The 27,743-nt window shown below is 40.1% G+C and overlaps 1 protein-coding gene across 2 annotated transcripts in view; it reads left to right on the top strand.

Annotated features, from left to right (window-relative positions):
* The window catches only part of LOC128692059 (uncharacterized), a 169,710-nt gene that overhangs the window by 24,033 nt on the left and 117,934 nt on the right, over positions 1-27,743 (top strand). The window contains exons 1-2 of one of the 2 annotated variants that reach the window (XM_070085248.1): positions 477-932; positions 15,871-15,990. In XM_070085248.1, coding sequence (XP_069941349.1) covers positions 912-932; positions 15,871-15,990 — 141 coding nt within the window. In that variant the 5' untranslated portion in view covers positions 477-911. Of the gene's footprint in view, positions 1-476; positions 933-15,870; positions 15,991-27,743 lie in introns of those variants that run through there. The other variant, XM_070085247.1, reaches the window with a different exon arrangement.

The raw sequence follows: 27,743 nt of genomic DNA, 5'->3' as shown, positions 1-27,743 counted from the left end.
AGATATAGAGAGAGAGAGAGAGAGAGAGAGATAGATAGATAGATAGATAGATAGATATAGAGAGAGAGAGAGATAGATATATATAGAGAGAGAGAGAGAGAGATATAGAGAGAGATATAGAGAGATATAGAGAGATATAGAGAGATAGATAGATATATATATATACATACATACAGAGAGATACAGAGAGAGAGATACAAAGAGACAGCCTCAGCCAGCCAGCCACCCACCCACCCACCCACCCAGCCACCCACCCAGCCACCCACCCACCCATCCAGACACCCACCCACCTGGCCACCCACCCACCCAGCCAGCCACCCACCCACCCACCCACCTGGCCAACCACAGACCCGGCCACCCAGCCGGATATTTATTTATTTATTACCAATTTGAGCACACATACAGAGGTACAAAAAAATACAGATAAGAGCAGCATGCCAAAGCCACTTATACTATGCATAGCATTACGGGCTGGCTTAAAATTAACTTAAGATTAACTAAGCAATGATGAAATCAGTGATAAAACATTAATGTAAACAGATTACTATAAAGCACAAGTGAGTATTACAAAGACAGGTCATATGGTTGCATTCAGTCATATGAAGGATTCTGTTAGGTAGTGTATTTAAAAAATAATAAAGTTAGATTGGGTTTTAGGTTTAACATTTATGTGATATAATTGTGAGAAACATTTAAGATATACAATTTATAAGGTTCAGTTATTCAGTATTTATTTGGTTTTGGGTGAGTAAGTGATCTTTGAGAAGAGACTTGAATTTATAAACAGGTAGTGTTTCTTTTGTATTTACAGGTAATGAATTCCAGATTTTAGGGCCTTTTATGTGCATTGAGTTTTTGCATAGTGTGAGATGGACACGAGGAACATCAAAGAGTGATCTGTGCCTTGTGTTATGGTCATGTGTTCTGTTGAGGTTGGCAAGGAGATGTTTGAGGGGAGGGTTAATATCAGAGTTAAGTGTTCTATGTATGTAATAGGTGCAGTAATAAGTATGGATGTTTTGTATGGTGACTAGGTTTAGTGTATTGAATATTGGTGGAGTGTGCTGCCTGTAGTGAGAATTTGTTATCATTCTAACTGCAGCCTTTTGTTGGGTAATTAGTGGTCTGAGATGGTTAATTGTTGTTGAGCCCCATGCACAAATTCCATAGGTGAGATAGGGGTAAATAAGAGAGTGATAAAGGGTCAACTGTATCAAAAGCTTTACGTAAGTCAATGAAGATCCCCAGTGGGACTTCTTTTTTCTCTATCGCAGTGTATATATGTTCTAGCATGTGTATAATAGCATCATTAGTATTTTTATTAGGCCTGAATCCAAATTGGCAGGGGTTGAGTATGTTTTGGGAGATAAGGTAGGAGTAGATTCGTTTATGAATTAATTTTTCGAAGATTTTTGAGAGAGGGTGTAAGTTGGATATTGGCCTATAGTTATTCAACTCTGTTTGGTCTCCTCCTTTGTGGATCGGGGTGACCCTTGCTATTTTGAGTACTGTAGGGAAGGTGGAGGATTCAATGGATTTGTTAAAGAGTGTTGCAATGATTGGAGATAGCACTTGTGACACTTTTTTGTATATAAAGGGTGGTAAGGTACTTAAATCTCCTGCCTTGTTTTTTAGTGCATTGATAATAAGGGAGACTTCGTATGGGTTAGTAGGAGCTAGGAACAGTGTGTTCGGGTAGTTGCCGGTGAGGTAGTCATTTGGTGGGGTATCTGAGCTTGGGATTTTATTGGCAAGGTTTTGTCCTATAGTGGAGAAGAAATCATTGAGTCTGTTTGCTGTTTCTGTTGGTGGGAGTTGGGGTTCATCTGATTTTGCTAATTTTATTTTGCTATTTCGTGATATCTTTTTTGTTCCCAGAATTTCTGATAGGGTTTTCCAGGTCTTTTTTATATCACATCGTAAGTTGGATAATCTGTTCTCATAATACAATTTTTTTGCCCTTCTTATCAGGCTGGTTAGGATTGACGAGTAACGTTTTGTTTGGTCTCTGGTTATGTGACCCATACGTATTACACATGTTCCAGAGTTGTTTCTCTTTACTTAGGGTATAGGTTATACAACATTCTGGCAGGATGACACTACCAGTGGTATTCTTCCATTCCACTGTGTCGACAATACATAAAGATAATAGTAACATATGATACTGTATGCGATGTAAAATTTACATTACATATCACTACCATGTATACATTATATACAGTACATAAATAATTAAAATACAACAAAAGAAGTAAATTATGGTAAAAAGGAATGAAATAATGATTGTACATTACATTACAGTATTATGTAGGTAGTTTATATAGGAAAGTTTTGACATTATGCCCTACCCAGTATGTCGGCAATTTTCAAAGGTTCGACTTACGTCCATTTCGACTTACGACCGGTTGGTCGGAACCAAGCTTGGTCGTAAGTCGGATGGTAGGTGTATACTCTAGAACGAATAAAATGTCATTATGTATGTGAGGAGTAAGTGGTGGTGGTGGTGATGTTGGGTTTATAATGGCCACTGAGAGGAGCCGTACATATCAGTGGATGGCAGCAGCAGAAGCCACCAACACTATTCACACAAACAATGTACGTAATTTAAAAATTAGAAATATTTACACTTTAATTTATAAATTTGAAATATTTCCACTTCATAAATAAGAAATATTTATACTTACTCTACCTTGGAGATGCTGGCATTGGTTTAGGGTGGTGGAAGATAGGCAGGGCAGCGTATGTTTGTCAGTGCCCTATATACCTCAAACAACAGTGGAGGAGTCGGTTTCGTGTCGTCCTTTTTCTATCGCTTAATCACACAACTTGCTACACTGGTAATGCTATGCTGTATCACTGGGTGGCGCCATAGCCATTATCGACTCCTCCTGCTTTAGTATTGTGCATATCGCAGAATCACTGAATCACTGAAGAAGGCACATTCTCCCCTCTCTCTTCCTCCTCCACTTTGGTACTTTGCTACGAGTTTTTTCTTGAATTCTATCGTATTTCTCACCTTTTTTATAAATGAGCTGGCACTAGCAGCTTTCTTTGGGCCCATGGTGGCTTATTTAGCAGTCACACAGAATAAACAAATGCAAAAAACAAAGAATTATTACAAAATGTTTCCTATGACCTCACAGGATAATGTTCACTCACCGAGAAACAAAGCTACACTGCCTCAGAATGCGTGTGGGACGCTCTGTGTGCGCGTGGCACTCAGACAGGTACCCTACCACCAATGAGATCAAAGGAAAGCAACAGAAATGGAGCCAATATTTTTACCATACCATCGACGAGAACGGAGCCACTAATTTTATGGAAAAAATCAGCGACAACGGAAATGAGCGAAAACAGAGCCCAACGAAAAGGGAGGGTGTCCACTGTACACTGGACCCCCAGATATCGGCCGGTGCAGAAATTGGCCAATTTGGAAATTGAGCACTTTTTTTCAGTGAGATTTCCCTCGGATTTCGGCCATCTGCTCGGAAATCGTTGGTATGAGATGTGTCCACCTGCCGGCAACACCCTTCCTCGTGCGTATCACACTCAGTCTGTGCATCTCTCATTGGGTTAAAATACTTCACGCATTCATCCATTGTTTTTGGTGCTTGTTTATTGATTGCAACTGTGAAATAAGTCAACATGGGGCCAAAGAAAGTTCAGAGTGCCAGCCCTTTGGTAAAGAAGGTGAGAAACAATAGAATTCAAGAAAGAAGTTATTGCAGAATATGAAAGTGGCGTATGTGTGGCTGAACTGGCCAGGATGTATGGGAAATCTACATCAACAATCATTTCCATCCTGTTGAAGAAAGCAGAAATCAAGGAAGCTGATGTTGCAAATTGTGTAAATATGCTAATGACACAGAGGTCTCAAACAATCGAGGATGTGGAGAAGTTGTTGTTGGTGTGGGTCAACGAGAACCAATTAGTGTCAGGGGAGACATGGTAACGACATACAAAATACTGCGTGGAATAGACAAGGTGGACAGAGACAAGATGTTCCAGAGATAGGACACAGAAACATGGGGTCACAATTGGAAGCTGAAGACTCAGATGAGTCAAAGTATTTCTTCAGTCATAGAGTAGTTAGGAAGTGGAATAGTCTGGCAAGCGATGTAGTGGAGGCAGGAACTATACATAGTTTTAAGACGAGGTATGATAAAGCTCATAGAGCAGGGGAAGAGAGGACCTAGTAGTGGTCGGTGAAGAGGCGGGGCCAGGAGCTGAGTCTCGACCCCTGCAACCACAATTAGGCGAGTGTTTTGGAGGGGATAATTTGTGAGAAAGCAAGGCAGTTGCATGCGGATCTCATAAAGAAAATTCCGGGAACGAGTGCTGCTGTTGGTGAATTTAAGGCCAGCATAGGCTGGTTCGACAGATTCAAGAAGTGTAGTGGCATACACAGTGTTGTAAGGCATGGCGAGGCTGCAAGTTCTGACAAATGTGCGGCCGAAGCATTCGTTGATGAATTCAAGGGGTACGTAGAGGCTGAAGAATTCCTCCCCCAACAAGTGTTCAGTTGTGACGAACAGGCCTCTTTTGGAAGAGAATGCCAAAGAGGACCTATATCATGCAGGAGGAAAAGGCATTGCCAGGACACAAGCCTATGAAGGATAGGCTAGCTCTCTTGTTCTGTGGTAACGCTAGTGGGGATTTCAAAGTGAAGCATTTACTCATGTATCACTCTGATAATCCCCGAGCGTTCAAGAAAAACAATGTCATGAAGAGTAAATTGTGTGATATGGAGGGCTAACAATAAGGCATTGGTCACAAGGCTAATTTTCAAGGAGTGGGTCAGTGAAGTGTTTGGCCCGAGTATGAAGAAATACCTCCTGGAAAATAAATTGCCACTTAAGTGCCTCCTGTTAATGAACAATGCTCCTGCTCATCCTCCAGACTTGGAAGACCTGTTGTTTGAGGAGTGTAAGCTCATCACACTGATGCTCTTGCCCCTAATACCACTCCTCTCATCCAGCCCATGGACCATCAGGTCATTTCAAACTTCAAAAAACTGTCCACCAAAGCAATGTTTCAAAGGTGCTTTGAAGTGACTTTGGACACTGAATTGACCCTAAAAGAGTTCCGGAGGAATCACTTCAATATCCTCCATTGCATAAGCCTTATAGATAAGGCTTGGCAGGGAGTGACTTTCAGGACTTTGAACTCTGCTTGGAGACAATTGTGGCCAGAATGTGTCCTCGACAAGGATTTTGAAGGGTTTGAGACTGACCCTGACAACCCTACGCCTATTGTGGAATCTATTTTGTCTTTGGAGAAATCCATGAGGTTCGATGTGAGTGGCCAGGATGTGGAAGAGTTGGTAGATGACCAGAGGGAAGAGCTAGCCACTGAAGAGCTGCAACACCTTCAACAGGAACAGGAACAGACAGCAGCTGAGGATATTGCTTCATAGGAGGAAGAGGGGGGGAAAATGTGCCTTCTTCAGTGATGAAGGACATTTGTGCAAAGTGGAGTGAGGTGAAAAGTTTTGTGGAGAATTATCACCCTGACAAAACTGTTGTAAGCTGTGCCTGCAACATGTTCAGTGACAATGTTTTGTCCAATTTTAGGCAAATTTTACAGAGACACCAGAAACAGGCACCTCTGGACAGATTTTTTTGTGTGACAGGGGTGCAGTGACTCTCAAGCTGGTCCTAGTGCCAGTAAAAAGCAAAGAAGGGAAGTAACCCGAGAGAGGAACTTGATACCTGAAGTCCTTATGGAGGGGGAATTCCCTTCCAAACAAACTCTCCTCCCTCTCCCCTCCTCACCTTCTTCCATATGCCAACAAGAGTCTTCAGTAAATGTACGTAATGTTCATTTATTATTAAAATTACTGCTTTATATTTCTTTCTCATTCTTTTCTGCATGTAAAACTATAGGTATTCTTTAAAAAATTTATTTTTTGTTAATATTTTTGGGTGTCTGGAACAGATTACAGTGGACTCCCGACATTCGATATTAATCCGTTCCTGAGAGCTCATCGAATGTTGAAAATATCGAAAGTCGAATTAATTTTCCCCATAAGAAATAATGGAAATCAAATTAATCCGTGCAAGACACCCAAAAGTATGAAAAAAAACAAATTTTACCACATGAAATATTAAGTTTAATGCAATAGAATAATTACAATAACAACAATAACAATAGATTAATAACACTAGAATAATTGACACTTACCTTTAATAAAGATCTGGTGATGATTGATGGGATGGATTGATGGACGGGTTGGCACTAGAAGCTTTCTTGGGGCCCATGATTACTTATTTTGCAGAAACAAGCACCAAAAACAGTGATAATATGGAATGTACTGAATGTATCCTTAGATGTGTGCACACTGGCTGGCTTGTAAACACTGGCACACAGGGGCAGTTCAGGCCACACGTGGACACGTCTCGTACGAATCGTATCGAATAGCGGGTTTTCGATCGAATGTCGAGGCAAATTTTTTGCGTTAAAATGCATTGAATATCGGATTTATCGAATGTCGATGCCATCGAATGTCAGGGGTCCACTGTAATTGGATTTACAATATTTCTTATGGGAAATATTACTTCAGTTTTCGGCCATTTTGGATTTAGGCCAACCTTCTCGAACAGATTACGGCCGATAACCAGTGGTCCACTGTATTTTCATTGTTTTCTACATATCTTTGTCATTTCTTTTCGTGGAATTTTTGGTTCTTAAGTAGTAATATTGTCTAGTTTCTAATGACGAATTGCACATCTCTGGGTGGGAATACAGTGGACCCTCAGCCAGCGATATTAATCTGTTCCTGAGAGCTCATCGTTAATCGAAATAATCGTTAGTCAAGTTAATTTTCCCCATAAGAAATAATGGAAATCAAATTAACCCTTTGACTGTTTCAGGCCCCTCTCTGAAACTGTCATTCTATGTCGCTCAATTTTTGAAAAAAAAAAAAATTATTTTTTCTTATGAAATGATAGAGAATCTTTTCCCGATGGTAATGACACCAAAAGTTCGAAATTTGGTCAAAAACTCGTGGAATTATGCTCCCGCGAAGTTAGCGGTCTCGGCGACATATGCGTATCGGCGATTTCGCCGACTTTGAGCCCTATTTTCAGCCAATTCCATTGTTCCAGTTGACCAAACTCATAGCTATTTCTTTAGAACTCCATTTTATCTATCAGCCGAGTACAAGAAACCTCCCATTTACTAATTTGGACTACCCAATATGGTGGTCAGAAATTGGCAATTTGGCCAATTTCACGCAAAATAAAAAAGATGCCAATTTCAAAATAGGGTCCAGAATAAACAAGGTAGACATTCGTGGCACTAAAATAACATATGCTCTGTTCATTAGTCACATCTCTAGGCCCCTCTTATATTATTATTGCTTTCTATTTTGATTTTTTATTCATACAAAAAAATACAAAATTTACTGTTATGCAGACGACTGCATTATTGTAAAAATGGTATAAATAATATCAGTGCACTAGTGAAAGAATATTAGACTCCCCAGTTGACGTGTATTGGACGTGTGGTGTGATTTATTTACTCTTGAACATTGGTAAAAATCGAACATTTCTGCTACTTTGAGCTCAGTTTCAAGGTCGTTTTCATAGTAAAAGTAATGAAAATCATCTCTATTTCTGTAATATGTTTTCCATTTTATCACCTAAGACCATGAAAACGCGAATACAATGATAAATACTATACGAAAATACACCTCAAAGTCGGCGTTTTATTCCAAAAAAACGATCAGAGTTTTTTTTTTCTCATTACGCAATGTGTGCTGCAGGATTTTTTTTATGTGGTGCACACTAACCACATAGGCCCATTCTCTCACATGTGGGCCTACCAGCTTTCTCCCACTTGATTTGAAGCCGCTAGAATTATTGAGTATATATACGTCAGAAACATTGGCTCGTAAGACGTATTTATACGTCGAAAACAGTCAAAGGGTTAATCCATGCAAGACACCCCAAAGTATTGAAAAAAAAATTTTTACCACATGAAATATTAATTTTAATACACACAAACTGAAGAAGACATGCACAGTTACATGACACTTACCTTTATTGAAGATCTGGTGATGATTGATGGGATGGGAGGAGGGGAGACCGTTGATCTTCTTAGTGTTTAGAAGGGGAATCCCCTTCCATTAGCACTTGAGGTAGCAAGTCTTTTTCTGGGGTTACTTCCCTTGTTCTTTTAATGCCACTAGGACCAGCTTGAGAGTCACTGGACTTCTGTCGCACAACATATCTGTCCATAGATACCTGTACCTCTCGTTCCTTTATGACTTTCCTAAAGTGGTTCACAACATTGTCAGTGTACAGGTTGCCAACACGGCTTGCAGTAGCTGTGTCAGGGTGATTTTCATCAAAAAAGGTTTGCACTTCAAGCCACTTTGCACACATTTCCTTAATCTTAGAAGTAGGCAACTTCTTCAATTTCTCTATCACCTGTTGTTAGGTAAGACACATATGCAACAGTTAGGTATCTTTATTTCGAAACGTTTCGCCTACACAGTAGGCTTCTTCAGTCGAGTACAGAAAAGTTGATAGAAGCAGAAGATACTTGAAGACGATGTAATCAGTCCATCACCCTTAAAGTTTTGAGGTGGTCAGTCCCTCAGTCTGGAGAAGAGCATTGTTCCATAGAATGAAACAATATGGAGATGAAGTGACAGGATGGAGCCTTATATAGCGCCAAGAGGTGAGATGTAGGTCACTAGAAGAGGTAAGAACTCAGATGTTGGGAGGTCAGGTCCCTCTCAAATCCAGCCGTTCTCACTAGTAGAGGTTGTCGAAGTTGATTGTAGGTCTGTACCAAGATACCCTTGTGTTGCAGTGTCTGACAGATTGAACATTAAAATGGTATAAAATACCGACAGGTTGTTAGGTAAGACACATATGCAACAGTTAGGTATCTTTATTTCGAAATAAAGATACCTAACTGTTGCATATGTGTCTTACCTAACAACCTGTCGGTATTTTATACCATTTTAATGTGCTCTATCCCCTCCTCCGAAGCAGTTTCCTCAGGTCTGCCCTCTTGCTGTTCAAGATGATCTAGCAGCTCATCAGCGGTTAGTTCTTCATTGTCCTCCTCCACCAGCTCTTCCACATCCTCCCCACTAACCTACAACTCCAAGGACTTTCCCAATGCCACAATGGATTCCTCAACTGGCATAGGATTCTCAGGGTTAGCCTCAAACCCTTCAAAATCCCTTTTGTCTACACATTCTGGCCACAGTTTTTTCCAAGCAGAGTTCAAGGTCCTCTTAGTCACTTCCTCCCAAGCCTTACCTATAATGTTTACACAATTGAGGATGGTAAAATGATCTTTCCAAAACTCTCTTAGAGTCAGTTGAGTTTCTGAGGTCACTACAAAGCACCTTTCAAACATAGCTTTTGTGTACAGTTTCTTGAAGTTGGAAATGACCTGCTGGTCCATGGGCTGCAGGAGAGGAGTGGTATTACGAGGCAAAAACTTCACCTTAATGAAGCTCATGTCCCTAGAAAGTCGCTCTGCCAAGTCTGAAGAATGACCAGGAGCATTGTCTAATACCAGGAGGCACTTAAAGTCTAATTTATTTTCAATTAGGTAATTTTTCACATTGGGGGCAAATGCATGGTGTAACCAGTCATAGAAAAAGACCCTAGTGACCCATGCCTTACTGTTTGCCCTCCACAGCACACACAAATTAGCCTTGACGACATTGTTTTTCCTGAGCACTCTGGGAGTTTCAGAGTGATACACCAATAAAGGCTTCACTTTGCAATCACCACTAGCATTGGCACACATCAACAGAGTAAGCCTGTCTTTCATAGGCTTATGTCCTGGGAGTGCCTTTTCCTCCTGAGTAATGTAGGTCCTGCTTGGCATTTTCTTCCAAAGCAGGCCTGTTTCGTCACAAGTAAACACTTGTTCAGGTTTCAGTCCTTCACTGTCTATGTACTCCTTGAATTCCTGCACATATTTTTCAGCTGCTTTGTGGTCCGAACTGGCAGCCTCACCATGCCTTATCGCACTGTGAATGCCACTACGCTTCTTAAATCTCTCAAACCAACCTTTGCTGGCCTTAAATTCACTCACATCACTAGTTGCTGGCATTTTTTTAATTAAATGGTCATGCATCTTCCTAGCCTTTTCACATATGATAGCTTGAGAGATGCTATCTCCTGCTATCTGTTTCTCATTTATCCACACCAATAAGAGTCTCTCAACATCTTCTACAGCTTGCGATCTCAGTTTCGAAAACATAGTTGCACCTTTGGCAAGAACAGCTTCCTTGATTGCCGTTTTCTTGCCCACAATAGTAGCGATGGTTGATTGGGGTTTATTATACAACCTGACCAGCTCAGAGACACGCACTCCACTTTCATACTTAGCATTGATCTCTATCTTCATCTCCATAGTAATTCTCACCCTTTTTGCTGTAGGGTTGGCACTAGAAGCTTTCTTGGGGCCCATGGTGACTTATTTTGCAGGTGCAATCACTACAAAGGCTGTGATAATATGAAATGTTCCAGTTGTATGTTTGGAAGTGACCGCGGTGGCTGGCTTGTAAACACTGGCACCCATGGGACAAGTGAGGCGCGCTCAGGCCAAAGTGGACGCGTCTCGTACAGAACGAATAGCGCTGGTCGGGTTTTTAAGCGCTAGTCGAGGCAAAATTTTTGCGTTAAAATGTATCGCTAGTCAGATTTATCGTTAATCGATGCCATCGCTGGTTGAGGGTCCACTGTACTGGCACTTCACCAAAGCAGCATTTTTTTTCTTTTCTCAGCACATTGATACAGGTCCTCCATCACAAATCTGGCATCATTGGGACCTGTAGTGTGCCGGATTACTGAGTTTGCTGAATTACAGAGTGGTTAGGTTGGAATACACTTAATAAAATTAACCAACTTGACTTACACAGCTCATTGAACATCGGCAAAAATCGAACATTTCCGCTACTTTGAGCTCAATTTCAAGGTACTTTTCGTCATGAAAGCAATCAAAATCATGTTTGTTTCTGTAATATATCTTCCATTCTATCAAATGAGTCCAAAAAATGAGAATACAACCATAAAAACCATACGAAAATATACTGCAAAGAGGCGGCTAATGAACTCCCTTATTTATCGTCCGTCTTCTTTATTTTTTTTGTACGTTAAGAAGCATCTTTCCATCATACATTGCCCAAGTTTCAATGAGATAGCCCAACAAACAACCGAGAAAAAAAATATTTACCAAAAATCATATATGGCAAGCCCAAGCCAGGTACTGGAAATAAGTCACTTTGTCTGACTTTTCTGAGTTATCCTAGGTTCTCTATACATACACTGCTGTGTATGATAATCTATGTAACTGTATTTGTGTATACCTGAATAAACTTATTTACTTTTAGTCTGTCAACTGAGTACAAGAAACTGCCCATTCACTTATTTCAACTACCCAATAAAGTGGTCAGAAATTGGCAATTTGGCCGATTTCACACAAATTTCAACAGATGCCAATTTCAAAATAGGGTCCAAAATAAACAATGCAGACATTCCTGGCACTAAAATAACATTTTCTCTGTTCATTAGTCACGGCTACAGGCCCCTCTTATATTACTCTTGCTTACCATTTGGAATTTTTATTCACAAAAAAAAAAATAGAAGATTTACTGTTATGCAGACTACTGCATTATTGTAATAATTGTATAAATAATGTCAATCCATTCTTGAGTCCGTACTGGAATTTGGACTGGCAGGCAGACAGGTATTAGACTGTGACGTACGTCATTTGTTTACTCTTGAGCTTCGCTAAAGAATAGAACATTTTCGCTACTGTGAGTGCAATTTCAAGGTACTTTTCATCATGAAAGCAATCAAAATCATATCTATTTCTGTAATATATCTTTCATTCTATCAAATGAGACCGAAAAAATGAGAATATAACCATAACAGCCATACAAAAATATACCACAAAGCGGCCGCTAATGGCTGAGAAGTGAACTCCGCTATTTATGGTCTGATTTCTTTCATTTTTGGTGTACATGAAGTATCTTTCCATCATACATTGCCCAAGTTTGAATAAGATAACCCAACAAACAACTGAGAAAATAATAATAATAATGTAATAATACACCTACCATCCGACTTACGACTGAGTTCGGTTCCGAGAAACCGGTCGTAAGTCGAACTTTACTACTGAATATCAACATAACATTTTTGTAATGACTGGTTTTTATTGTTTTATTTCGGTATTTCATGTTTTACTTTACTTTTTATGCTGTTAGTACTGTATTTTATGCTGTAAGGTTTAGGATAAACACTGTGTACAACACAAATAGTTGTTTATTTCCCAGAAATTTGGCATAAAAAACACGGTCGTAAGTTGAGTGGTCGTAAGTCGAGCAGGTCGTAAGTCGGATGGTAGGTGTAATATCTTTATTTACTACATGTACATGTACAAGGTATACAGGCCTAGCTGACATCAGTGACATACTACTGTATAGAAAGGCACTTGTTACGCTGAGTATTTCAAGAAAATTAGGTCATTGTCCCAGGATAACACCCACACTAGTCGACTAACACCCAGGTATCCATTTACTGATGGGTAAACATAGACAACAGGTGTAAAGAAACATGCCTAATGTTTCTACCCTGGCTGGGAATCGAATATTTACCAAAAATCATATAGGCTAACCCAAGCCAGGTACTAAAAATAAGCCACGTTGACTTTTTTGGGGTTATCCTAGGTTCTCTACACATATGCTGCTATGTGTGATAATCTATAGAGAGAAAATAACCTTTTTGTTTTATGTTTATGGTGGAGTACGAGTGTATATCACAGTTAGTCCTGTGCTACACTCCATTTTCTCTAATATGAGCCCCAAGACAGGGACAGGAGAATGGTATTTGTTTACCATATCCTCTACATAACTTTGTCGAACTGCTCGGTGTTATGCCAAATATTATTCATTCTGGAGTATTTAACATGTTTTATGTTATTTATATTGTTTCTTATGTCATACTAGATCAATTGTAATAGGCAAATAAGCTGTAGTGTTGATATTAGCATAATAATAAAGCATATGCTCCTGCTTCATGAGACTGAGCTCACAGCAACCGACAGTGGCTTCAAAGCCACCTTATCTTTAATGGATAATGTACTATGTAGGTGCTTTACATAATGAGAAGCATTTCTTTTATTCACTGGAACCATGGCTAGGGCTAAAAGTAAGCAGGTTAAAACAATAAATGGAGAAAAAGAAATTGGAATGATTTATGCAGCAAGCAGCGCCACCAAACAGTGCCAGCAGGTTGGTGTGGCGACCCTGGAAATTTGAAATTATGCTAGCCAAAATTAGTGCCGAATAACTGAAGGAACCGAATAACTGATTGCCGGATTTGTGATGGCGGACCTGTACAAGTTTTGATATGTATGTATCTACATCCTTTTCCATAGTTGCAGAACTTTTTGGCATAATGCTATCTAAACAGTGCATCTTTCCTCTCTTTTTCTTTGACAGTCTCTGTCTCCTCTACTTTAGCACTTCTTGGTTTTACTTTGCTACCCTGCACAGGATTTTCCTGGCCACCTTTCTCTGGGTTTTCCTGACTACCTTGCTCTGCTCCTATGTTTGCCAGGTTTTCCTTGCTGTCCTGCTTTGTGTGTGTATTTCTTGCATTCCTCATTTTGTCTTTCTAGTTCTATGTTTGTATCATCTATCATGCTGGTATGTATCACTGTGCCTGTCTCATCTGTGTTGTTTTATATCTTAGTTTCTAACTCTTTTTACCTACTATGCCATCTGTCTTGATTTCCTTCTATTTTCTGTTAATCTCTGGTAGGCTCTTGATGAAAGACCATGCTCTTTCCTTATTAATATTTAACCCATAAATGATCCAAAGTATATGTAAGTTCTTACCGCTATTGCCCCAAATATTTTGAAAAATAATTTTTTTTTTATATATATAGAAATAAAGAGCACATTTTTCTAAGTGTTATAGGATAAAAAATTTTTTTTAGGGTCAGTACTTACTGACATAAGAGGGTACAAAGTTAGCACTTGGCGATCACCTGACAGCAACATGGAGTCCTACCGCTTGCAGAAGTGTTGCCAATATACAGTGCCTTTTTTCTTGTTTTCATATTACTTTATATAATTTTTATATTCTGATAATTACAATTTATAGTAGTTCTTGTTATTTCATAACCAATCTTTGTTCTGACACTAGTATTAGGTACTGAAATTGTACTCAAATTGTCACAAACACACTGACAGGTGGACATTTACACCTGCCTTGGTCATTTACTGTTGTCTTGGAATATATACAAAGTACATACAGTGGACCCCCGCATAACGATCACCTCCGAATGCGACCAATTATGTAAGTGTATTTATGTAAGTGCGTTTGTACGTGTATGTTTGGGGGTCTGAAATGGACTAATCTACTTCACAATATTCCTTAGGGGAACAAATTTGGTCAGTACTGGCACCTGAACATACTTCTGGAGTGAAAAAATATCGTTAACCGGGGGTCCACTGTATTTATAGGCCCCAGCAATGTTTTGGATACACAGGAGTATAGAAGAAGAAAGAAGAAGTTCTTTTGAAGCATGATGTCACTGACAGGCATCTGGGACGGCAGTGATAAGATGAGATAAGGGATGACATTTGATGGGTGCCTGCGAGGGTGCAGAGATAAGATGAGATAAGGGATGACATTTGATGAGCATCGGCATCTCTGTCTCTGCTTATCTGTCTCTCTGTCTTTCTATGTCTGCTTGTCTCTCCATCTCTCTGCTTATCTCTCTGTCTCAGAGAGAACCACTGTGAACCAGCAGGTATTCATATGCATTATATCTACAAGCACAGTATAGCACTTTTGATTTTTTAGGTTATCCTAGATAATTTACACTATGTATAATTGTATTTATGTGTACCTGTGAGACAGAGATAAGAAGAGGTAGGCAGAGACAGATCGACAGAGATAGAGACAGAGATAAACAGAGATAGAGATAGACAGACAGACAGACCCTAAACTTGGGGTCAACATCACTTTCCTCTTAAAAGGGGAGTGTTAATATGACATTACATCAGTGAATCCTTGGTGTTTGCCACACTGTTTGCTCTAGCTGGGGCTCATTTTAACTGACGCTCCCACAAGGTATTAAGTGGTCCCAGATTTTTTATATGGTGCACACCAAGTGTTAAAACCCATTCTATTCTGACCAGGCATCTCAGGCCAATCATGCAAGATTTGGAGGCAGGAAAAATAAAACATATATGTTTGGGAACACTAACAGTAAGAACGTATATGTACATTTTGGACCATTTATGGGTTACTACATCTGTTATGTGTTATCTCTTCTACAGAGCCATACAAATTTATCTTAACAGCTTTGTTTGCTAATTGTGGTAGTAACTCCAGCACAGATACATAGAAGCTTCCCTGGTACATTCCACAGTGAATGGCTTCTAGAAGAGAAAGCAACAGGAGTGGTGGTGGTGGTGATGTGTGGCAGGATAGTGGAGCAGCTTGTGGTGGCCAGAACAGTGGGTTGAGGATGAAAAGGGCTTTTCATCATGGCATCCTTTGATTTTACTTTGTTCACTATTATTCCTTGCATTCTGTTAGAAAGTCAAATACCCATCTGCCCACTTTTTCATTGATTTCTTTTACACACATTTTGTGCAATATTACAGGGGTTTGAATTAAACAGTATTTCTTTTTCTGCTGTAGCATTCACTGCATTTGAAAATGTTTCTTAGGTTTATTATTGCTTTTCTAAGCCATAAATTGTATTACATTATATAATGCTTATTTTCTGTGGTGTAGAGTTACTGTAAAATACCTTAATTGAAAATAATGCTCATTTTAAGAAATACATCTAACACAAATTTTTGCTTTCTAGTTCGTGATTGGCCGTAACAAGCAGTGTGATTTTATTTTTACTAGTCATTACATCTCCAGACTACACTGTGAAATCCTACGTGTACCTCCTCATGGCACTCTCATCATTAAAAATCTCAAGGTAAAGTAGGCACTACTGTAGCTTAAGAATCTGTGGTGAAATATATAATTAGATTTTGCTGATGAACTGAGTAGTTTATTGTTTACTTCATATCCATCCTGTGGTCAATAGTGCAAGAACGTATGGATGCACAAAAAGCCTAAGAACTATGTCTCCAAAAGCTTAACAAGAGTAGTACATCTGGATATATATTTACAAAATTCATTTTATCTGTTTAAAGCAAATTTAGGATATTTACTTAAAACAGCCAGGATCATATTTTCATTAACCCCTTTTGAGGTCAGTCCTGTTTTTGTGTAGCTTTGAAGCCAGTGTCACTCAGCTTACTCAGATAAGCTGTGAGCAGTAAATTTGGGCCTAAATATGAGAGAATGGGTCTATCCAGTAAGTGTGCACCATGTAAAAAAAAAATCCTGCAGCAAGCATTGCATAATGGGAAAAATAACGGCAACCGTGTTTTTGGTTTAAAACAGCAAATTGCATTGTATTTTTCATGTGGATTTATTGTTGTATTCTTGGTTTCTTGGTCTCATTTGATAGAATAGAGGATATATTACAGAAATAGAGATGATTTTGATTGGTTTTGAGGACTGACAGTAGTTTGAAATTGAGCTCATGAGAATAGAAATTTTTTATTTTTGCTGATATTCCAAAGTACACAAATGACATCACTTGTCCAATACATGTCCATCTGGCCACTCTAATACTCATTTATGAATGCACTGACATTATTTATACAGTTATTACAATAATGCAGTAGTCTTCATAACAGTAAATCTTCTGTGTTTTGTGTGTGAATAAAAATTCAAAATGGAATGCCTGCATAATATAGGAGAGGCCTGGGGACATGACTGATGAACATAGGAAATGTTATTTTAGTACCAAGAATGTCTACATTGTTTATTCTGGAATTGGCATTTCTTGAATTTTGTGTGAAATTGGCCAGATTACCAATTTCTGATCACTTTATTGGGTAGTTTAAATAGTTTAATGGGCAGTTTCTTGTACTCACTCAAGAGAATGAAAGGCATACTAGTGAAATAGCTAAGAATTTGGGCAACTGGTACAATGGAATTAGCCTAAAATCGGACTCAAAGTGGATGAAATAGCCGATGCTTAAATATCGCTGACACAGGAAAATTTGTGAAAGCGTAATATCATCAGCTTTCCATCGAATTTTGTACTTTTTATTTTATTATCTTCAGAATAAGATTCTCTACCATTTCATAAGAAAAAATAACTTCTTTGGGGGAAATTTTCTGACCCTGAGAACAAGTTTGAGAGCAGTGGTCGCGACCCTGAAAGGGTTAATAATTGCTACTGATATTCAGCTGATTTCAGAGATATTGCTTTAACAAGTGTAGAAGTTTTCAAGAGGAAAATGGCTCACTACCCCTCACCATGTGCTTTATTAACCCTTTCACTGTCGAGACCTCTGATCCTGACGTCGCTCTCTATGTCGAAAAATATTAAAAAAAAAAAAAAAATTCTTACCAAAATCTCAAGAATATTTTTGTGAGTTTTAAAAAAAATGCAAGAATTTTGCATTCAGTACTTAACGAAATATAGAGGCATGAAGTTGACAGTGAACCGCTTACTGCAACATCAGCGAATGCAGCTAACTCGGTATTATTATTTTTACCTTTATTCTACTTTTTTTTTTTTTTTTTTTTAATTATTTTTCTAGTATCTTTTGTGGCCTGTGAAACCAATATAATGTGTAATGCATATATGATATCCACTCATTGTATGCAACACAATAACTGCACAAACATTATCATTATATTGGTTACAAAACCTGTTTACACAACCCAGCAGTAAAAAAAAGTTGTTTATTATTATTGTTCTATAATATATATATATATACATATAAAGAGTCACTGGACACATTCCTAGAACTGTTACAGCTTGTGGAAAGTTGTTTGTGTGTAGATGGGTGAAGGTAGCCTTTGTTGTTGTGCTGAGAGCAGCATGGCTGGTGCCGAATCATGCATTACACAACTACCACCCCCACCCATTACCCATACCGTTTTCCCCAACAAGCATGCAGTCTTCCCCACCACCCATATGGAAATAAGTCACTTTGACTTTTTTGGGTTATCCTAGGTTGATGGTCGTCTGGGTTTTCAGCACACGGCACCGGCAGTGAAAGGGTTAACAAAGCTGCAATGAATAGTGGACAGATGGAAATTAGTCATGGATATACAGTGGTACCTTGACTTATGAGTGCCCCAACTTACAAGTTTTCTCAGTTTCGGGACATCACTCGGTTGATTTTTTGCTTTGAATTGAGAGCCAAAATCCAAGTTATGAGCGAGCTTTAGATACGCTGCCACTAGTTGGCACAGCGAATGCCACAGCAATACACGTGGTTACGTCGCCATGGAAGCATCTCTCGTATTGTGCTTGCATTTTGTGCAGTTATTTTGCCAAATTTCTTTTTTCTAACCATGGGTCCTAAGAAAATAAGTGCAAAGGACAGTGCTGAGAAGAAGAGGATGATGTCCATTGAATTAAAGCACGAAATCATAGAAAAATACGAGTGGCATGTTTTCCTAATGAAACTAGTGATCTAAATTCAAATTCATATTTATTTATTTATTTATTTGCAAGTAGTACATTGGGGCTATGTATTTACAATAATGGGTTGCAGTGCAAAGAGAGCCTCTATTATGCCTAGGCATTATGGGCTGACTTAATTTAATGTCTTACTGACTACTTAACACTAGAGAAATTTATCATAGTTGTACAATAGTTCTATTTATTATAAATGAGTCTAATTTATATAAACCTATAAATCTAGTGCAGTTAGCCTTGTAAACATTCCACTTTCTGTTACAATAAAACCTCAAAAGGGCAAGAATGGGAAGATATGGTCAGAGCGATAATTATTTTGGCCTCGGGAGTAACTGCCACCACTCATCACATAATGACATATTTTATTCATCGTGTTTCTATGTTATTTATATTATTTATCATGTCATATTAGATCAATTGTGATAGATAAATAAGTCATAGAGTTGACATTAGCATTTTTTTTTTTATTATTAACACACTGGCCGATTCCCACCAAGGCAGGGTGGCCTGAAAAAGAAAAACTTTCACCATCATTCACTCCATCACTGTCTTGCCAGAAGGGTGCTTTACACTACAGTTTTTAAACTGCAGCATTAACACCCCTCCTTCAGAATGCAGGCACTGTACTTCCCATCTCCAGGACTCAAGTCCGGCCTGCCGGTTTCCCTGAATCCCTTCATAAATGTTACTTTGCTCACACTCCAACAGCACGTCAAGTATTAAAAACCATTTGTCTCCATTCACTCCTATCAAACACGCTCACGCATGCCCGCTGGAAGTCCAAGCCCCTCGCACACTAAACCTCCTTTACCCCCTCCCTCCAACCTTTCCTAGGCCGACCCCTACCCCGCCTTCCTTCCACTACAGACTGATACACTCTTGAAGTGAATACAGGAAAGAGTAAGGTTATGAGGATAACAAAAAGATTAGGCGATGAAAGATTGGATATCAGATTGGAGGGAGAGAGTATGGAGGAGGTGAATGTATTCAGATATTTGGGAGTGGACGTGTCAGCGGATGGGTCTATGAAAGATGAGGTGAATCATAGAATTGATGAGGGGAAAAGGGTGAGTGGTGCACTTAGGAGTCTGTGGAGACAAAGAACTTTGTCCTTGGAGGCAAAGAGGGGAATGTATGAGAGTATAGTTTTACCAACGCTCTTATATGGGTGTGAAGCATGGGTGATGAATGTTGCAGCGAGGAGAAGGCTGGAGGCAGTGGAGATGTCATGTCTGAGGGCAATGTGTGGTGTGAATATAATGCAGAGAATTCGTAGTTTGGAAGTTAGGAGGAGGTGCGGGATTACCAAAACTGTTGTCCAGAGGGCTGAGGAAGGGATGTTGAGGTGGTTTGGACATGTAGAGAGAATGGAGCAAAACAGAGTGTGACTTCAAGAGTGTATCAGTCTGTAGTGGAAGGAAGGCAGGGCAGGGGTCGGCCTAGGAAAGGTTGGAGGGAGGGGGTAAAGGAGGTTTTGTGTTCAAGGGGCTTGGACTTCCAGCAGGCATGCGTGAGCATGTTTGATAGGAGTGAATGGAGGTAAATGGTTTTTAATATTTGACATGCTGTTGGAGTGTGAGCAAAGTAACATTTATGAAGGGGTTCAGGGAAACCGGCAGGCCGGACTTGAGTCCTGGAGATGGGAAGTACAGTGCCTGCACTCTGAAGGAGGGGTGTTAATGTTGCAGTTTAAAAACTGTAGTGTAAAGCACCCTTCTGGCAAGACAGTGATGGAGTGAATGATGGTGAAAGTTTTTCTTTTTCGGGCCACCCTGCCTTGGTGGGAATCGGCCAGTGTGATAATAAAAAAATAAGATTATATGTTTTACTGTAAACACCTGGTCCACACACCCCCTACCTTTCCTAAAGCCTCCTTGTTCATCTGCTATCCTATTCTCCGTCTTACTCTTAATTCTTTCAATAACAATTCTACCATACACTTTACCAGGTATACTCAACAGACTTATCCCCCTATAATTTTTGCACTCTCTTTTGTCCCCTTTGCCTTTATACAAAGGAACTATGCATGCTATCTGCCAATCCCTAGGTACCTTACCCTCTTCAATACATTTATTAAATAATTGCACTAACCACTTCAAAACTATATCCCCACTTGCTTTTAACATTTCTATCTTAATCCCATCAATCCTGGCTGCCTTACCCCCTTTCATTTTACCTACTGCCTCACGAACTTCCCCCACACTCACAACTGGCTCTTCCTCACCCCTACAAGATGTTATTCCTCCTTGCCTTATACACGAAATCACAGCTTCCCTATCTTCATCAACATTTAACAATTCCTCAAAATATTCCCTCCATCTTCCCAATACCTCTAACTCCCCATTTAATAACTCTCCTCTCCTATTTTTAACTGACAAATCCATTTGTTCTCTAGGCTTCCTTAACTTGTTAATCTCACTCCAAAACTTTATCATATTTTCAACAAAATTTGTTGATAACATCTCACCCACTCTCTCATTTGCTCTCTTTTTACATTGCTTCACCACTCTCTTAACCTCTCTCTTTTTCTCCATATACTCTTCCCTCCTTGCATCACTTCTACTCTGTAAAAACTTCTCATATGCTAACTTTTTCTCCCTTACTACTCTCTCTACATCATCATTCCACCAATCGCTCCTCTTCCCTCCCGCACCCACTTTCCTGTAACCACAAACTTCTGCTGAACACACTAACACTACATTTTTAAACCTACCCCATACCTCTTCGACCCCATTGCCTTTGCTCTCATTAGCCCATCTATCCTCCAATAGCTGTTTATATCTTACCCTAACTGCCTCCTCTTTTAGTTTATAAACCTTTACCTCTCTCTTCCCTGATGCTTCTATTCTCCTTGTATCCCATCTACCTTTAACTCTCAGTGTAGCTACAACTAAAAAGTGATCTGATATATCTGTGGCCCCTCTATAAACATGTACATCCTGAAGTCTGCTCAACAGTCTTTTATCTACCAATACATAATCCAACAAACTACTGTCATTTCATCCTACATCATATCTTGTATACTTATTTATCCTCTTTTTCTTAAAATATGTATTACCTATAACTAAACCCCTTTCTATACAAAGTTCAATCAAAGGGCTCCCATTATCATTTACACCTGGCACCCCAAACTTACCTACCACACCCTCTCTAAAAGTTTCTCCTACTTTAGCATTCAGGTCCCCTACCACAATTACTCTCTCACTTGGTTCAAAGGTTCCTATACATTCACTTAACATCTCCCAAAATCTCTCTCTCTCCTCTACATTCCTCTCTTTTCCAAGTGCATACACACTTTTTATGACCCACTTTTCACATCCAACCATTACTTTAATCCACATAATCCTTGAATTTACACATTCATATTCTCTTTTCTCCTTCCATAACTGATCCTTCAACATTACTGCTACCCCTTCCTTAGCTCTAACTCTCTCAGATACTCTAGATTTAAAATCATTTATTTCCCTCCACCGAAACTCCCCTACCCCCTTCAGCTTCGTTTCGCTTAGGGCCAGGACATCCAACTTCTTTTCATTCATAACATCAGCAGTCATCTGTTTCTTGTCATCCGCACTTCATCCACGCATATTCAAGCATCCCAGTTTTATAAAGTTTTTCTTCTTCTCTTTTTTAGTAAATGTCTACAGGAGAAGGGGTTACTATCCCATCGCTCCCGGCATTTTAGTCGCCTCATACGACACGCATGGCTTACGGAGGAAAGATTCTTTTCCACTTCCCCATGGACACTAGAAGAAATAAAGAAGAACAAGAACTATTTAGAAAAAGGAGAAAAACCTAGATGTATGTATATATATATGCATGTGCGTGTCTGTGAAGTGTGACCAAAGTGTAAGTAGGAGTAGCAAGATATCCCTGTTATCTAGCATGTTTATGAGACAAAAAGACACCAGCAATCCTACCATCATGCAAAACAGTTACAGGTTTCTGTTTCACAGTCATCTGGCAGGACGGTAGTACTTCCATGGGTGGTTGCTGTCTACCAACCTATTACCTATTTTATTGAAGTATTTTCTCCTGCCTCCCGAGAGTCAGGAATTCTGCTGGAACTTATTAATGGCATTTCAGTTAGTTTCAATGAGGGAAATTGATTTGATATACGAGCAAATTGAGTTACGAGCTGGGTCATGGAACGAATTAAACTCGTAAGTCAAGGTACCACTGTATTATAAATATGCCATAATGTGCCTTGACATATCAAATAGGTAATTTTTCTTCTTTCTTTCAACGCACCTGCTGTATCCCACAGGGGCGGGGTGGCCCAAAAGAAAAAAATGAAAGTTTCTCCTTTTGACATTTAGTACATAATATATACATAGGAGAAGGGGTTACTAGCCCCTTGCTCCTGGCATTTTAGTTGCCCCATATGACATGCATGGCTTACTGAGGAAGAATTCTGTTCCACTTCCTATGGAGAAATGGGTAATTATTCTTTCAGTGTACCAGCCGTATCCCACTGAGGTAGGGTGGCCCAGAAGGAAAAACGAGTTTCTCCTTTTAAATTTAGTAATATGTACAGGAGAAGGGGTTACTAGCCTTTTGCTCCCGGCATTTTGGTTGCTTCTTACAGCACGCATGGTTTACTGAGGAAGAATTCTGTTCCACTTGCCCATGGAGAAATGGGTAATTATATAGTAAAATCTTGATTTAACAGAATACAGTGGTACCTCAATATTTGAACTTAATCTGTTCCAGGAGGCTGTTTGAGTAGTGAGTTGTATAAATATCGAATTATTTTTTTCTATAAGAAATAATGTAAATTGGATTAATCCATTCCAGACCCCCCCAAAAATTTCCAGTTATAAAACATTTTAGGTAGGTAGTAGGTTGGTAGACAGCAACCACCCAGGGAGGTACAGTAAGGCCCCACTTATATGGCAGGTTAGGTTCCAGGCTACTGCCAGAAAGCAGACATCACCAGAAAGCAGAACACCATTTTTTCCACTTATAAATGCATATAAATGCTAGATAACAAGTTTATACTAACATATACAGTGGACCTCTTGGCTAACGCCTTTAATCCATTCCAGAGAGCTAGCCTTTAACCGATTTTGCCTTTAACCGAATTAATTTCCACATAAGAAATAATGGAAATCCAATTAATCCGTTCCAGACACCCAAGAGTATTAAACAAAATAATTTTTTTACATGAAATATACATTTCCCTACACGAAAAACAATGATACATGAAGTATAAATTAATAATAATAACATCACACTTACCTTTATTGTGGACTTGTTGATGAGTAATGAGACGGGAGGAGGACAGAGGATGAAGGTGTTCTATTGTTTGGAAGGGGAATCCCCTTCCATAAAGACTTCAGTAACAAGTCCTTTTCTGGCTTGTGTCCTGGGAGTGCCTTTTCCTCCTGAGTAATGTAGGTTCTGTTTGGCATTTACTTCCTAAACAGGCCTGTTTCATCATAATTGAACACTTGTTGGGGTTTTAATTTTTCATCCTCTATGTACCCCTTAAAGTCCTGCACATATTTTTCATCCGCTTTTTTGTCAGAACTGGCAGCCTCACCATGCCTTATCATACCACACCACCATCACAACTACTATCACCCTGTACCACCACCACTACCACCATCGCTGCCACCCTCTACCACCACCCTCTACCACCATCACAATTGCTACCACCCTCTACCACCATCACTACCACCCTCTACCACTATTGCAACCACTACCTCCCTCTACCACCATCATTACCACCCTCTACCACCATCACAACCACTACCACCCTCTACCACCATCACAATCGCTACCACCCTCTACCACCATCACTACCACCCTCTACCACCATGTCATGGAGGGGGGTAATGGACGAAGGATAATTGGGGAATATAGGAGTAAAGGGATTGAATAGACACGCAGTAGACAGGAGATTGCAGGAGAGGTGATTAGCGGAAGGTAATGTGAGGTCACTGGTGACTACACCTTCACCTCTCATTACTCTACCCATCACACTACTCACCCTCTCACTACTTGAAATAAAATAATGAATAAAAGAGCAAATAATGGGGACAGTGAATATTACTATTCCACTCAAACACAGTTTATTATTAAGTCCTTGTACAATAATATATTTGGGAACAGGAGAACATTATTGGGGTTTAGATAAATGGGATGGAACACATAAGCAGTGAGACAGGGAATACAATCAACTGACAAAACAGAATTTAACTTACAATATAGTTCAGAGGACAGTTCACCACAGGAACTAAGTCACACACTAGTCACAGATCCCAAGACCTACACAGCCGAGTACTGCTCCAAGCCAGTACTCTTCCCAATGTCTCCAACAGAGTTGACTCCCTGATCACGCTGTTCCTTGGGCTTATATGATCCTTCAAGCACCCCCCCCCCCACAATGGGGTGTGCACCACGTGTTTTGACCTGACACCGAGATCTGACACCGTCAAGAACAAAAGACCTCAGACTTAAGCCGAGAGGCGTGTCTGACAGTTATTTGCCAAGGCAAGGTGTAACCATTTAATTGATTAAATTAAGTCTCCCTTAACGACCTCCCAAGCAAAGTGGACTACATCACACTCCCCTTTCTCCCCCAGTTTAAAATATCTGAGAACTAGGATAATTTGTCCTAATTTATTAGACTATTTTAATCCTAACCCCTTAATTTTATTACAGTACAAAGACAAAATTATACCTAACATAATACAAAATTGTTCAACTACATATATTTCCCTCAGTCTTCTCAACTACCACCAGGCAGCATAATCAATGCACCTCGCAGTTGACCAGCATAACAGTTGCTCTCTGGTGCAAAGCCTCCTTACCCATCATTTCTCCTTAAAACTAAATATCTGGCTCCAGTGCCTTCCCTACTTCTACTAGAAATGCACTAGCTGGTACTAGTCACTATTGCATGTTAACCATTGGGCCAAACCTCTTGAGGCTTCATTGGCGTGGAAAACTGCTCCAACGGGTTGCATTCTTTCAAGTAACTGCAACTGGACCACTTCATGACCACCAAGGTCGCATTTTCAACACACTTCACATATACGTTTCAACATCTGAAAATTGAGATAGGGCAGGCATGGCAGCTAAGACCCACCATTATCCTATGCCACTGCTAGGATTCACTGGCCTCATAAAACAAGGTAGCCATGATCACTGGACCGTTTTCAAGGTCACCTTATTCCACACAGGTAACACTAACATTTCTGGCAAGTCAAAGTAGGCTGGGGACATCTCACACTCTTAATTGTCTCTCATGGCTGGCAAGACATTCCCGCATACCAATCGTACAGGTTAGCCAGCATGAGAGCATATATACCTTCATACCACCCATGGCAGCCCTCTGGTTCCAGTAGCTGGAGTCCATCTCCGCGGCTCGCATCCTTCCACATCTCCGAGGATGGCAACTCCTTCATAGTAGACTCTCCTACCCTGACACACCAGCCAGACTCCCTCGTGCACCATTGCAGCATCACTGCCATCATCTCCTCCTGAGCTAGGCAGCATCACAGCACGGCCACAGCATTGCAGCAGGATTACAGCATCGCAGAAAGGCCACAGCGTCGCAGTATCACAGTACGGCCTCAGCAAAGCAGGCAGCATTAGGAGGCCTTGCCTCAGTAGACTGCAGCCTCACCAGCAGCTGACATCAGCAGCAGCAGGCTATGATCAGTTGCTTGAGGTAAGGTGAGGTCACTTTAGGCCATTAACAGAGGTGTGGTCACTCATCCCTGACAACTGCGGGTAACTGGCGGTCTGCGGGTGATGGTCACAGTGGCTGGGTGACGCAGACAGGCACCCACTACAATGGATGACAGACCAGGGCAGCAATACAGCTACTGGGACAAATCAGCTGGGTGACTGGGCACATCGGCTGGGTGACTGGGCACATCAGGTGGATAGCAATCATAGGCAGCTCTTCAATGGGTGACAATTGTGGGTGAGTCTTCCAAGGCGGGCTGGGTGACTTCTCATTCCTCTGTAAATATTTAGTTTTGGCCAGTAATTGTTTCCCCCAAAAGTCTTACCCAAACACTCATTTTCTCCACTATTTATCCCAAACCAACACAAAACTCCACCAAATATAATATTACATCCAAACAATTACTCAGACCCATAGTCAAAAAGGGCCAGCTAAGGTCACTAGGATTATAATATTACACAGATATTTACTTTAGCCTAACGCACACAAGAAAAAAAATGGTAGCATATCTCTGTCTATATCTGTCACTCTATATCTCTGTCTATCTATATATCTGTCTCGCATGTACACATAAGTACAGTGGACCCTCGCCTAACGCTATTAATCCGTTCCTGAGAGCTCAATGTTAGGCAAAATTATCGTTAGGCGAATTAATTTTCCCCATAAGAAATAATGGAAATCAAATTAATCCGTGCAAGACACCCCAAAGTATGAACAAAAAAAAAATTTTACCACATGAAATATTAATTTTAATACACGCAAACTGAAGAAGACATGCACAGTTACATGACACTTACCTTTATTGAAGATCTGGTGATGATTGATGGGATGGGAGGAGGGGAGAGTGTTGATGGTGTTAGTGTTTAGAAGGGGAATCCCCTTCCATTAGGACTTGAGGTGGCAAGTTCTTTTCCGGGGTTACTTCCCTTCTTCTTTTAATGCCACAAGGACCAGCTTGAGAGTCACTGGACCTCTGTCGCACAACATATCTGTCTCTATATAGAGGCCTGTACCTCCCGTTCCTTTATGACATTCCTAAAGTGTTTCACAACATTGTCAGTGTACAGGTTGCCAACACGGCTTGCAATAGCTGTGTGAGGGTGATTTTCATCAAAAAAGGTTTGCACTTTAAGCCACATTTCTCACATTTCCTTAATCTTTGAAGTAGGCAGCTTCCTCAATTTCTCTATCCCCTCCTCCGAAGCAGTTTCCTCAGGTGTGGCCTCTTGCTGTTGAAGATGATCTAGCAGCTCATCAATGGTTAGTTCTTCATTGTCCTCCTCCACCAACTCTTCCACATCCTCCCCACTAACCTCCAACCCCAAGGACTTCCCCAGTGCCACAATGGATTCCTCAACTGGCATAGGATTCCCAGGGTTAGCCTCAAACCCTTCAAAATCCCTTTTGTCTACACATTCTGGCCACAGTTTCTTCCAAGCAGAGTTCAAGGTCCTCTTAGTCACTTCCTCCCAAG

The sequence above is a fragment of the Cherax quadricarinatus genome, chromosome 15 (genome assembly GCF_038502225.1).
Source record: "Cherax quadricarinatus isolate ZL_2023a chromosome 15, ASM3850222v1, whole genome shotgun sequence".
Taxonomy (NCBI): domain Eukaryota; kingdom Metazoa; phylum Arthropoda; class Malacostraca; order Decapoda; family Parastacidae; genus Cherax; species Cherax quadricarinatus.
This window is presented reverse-complemented; position numbering and strand designations above follow the sequence as displayed.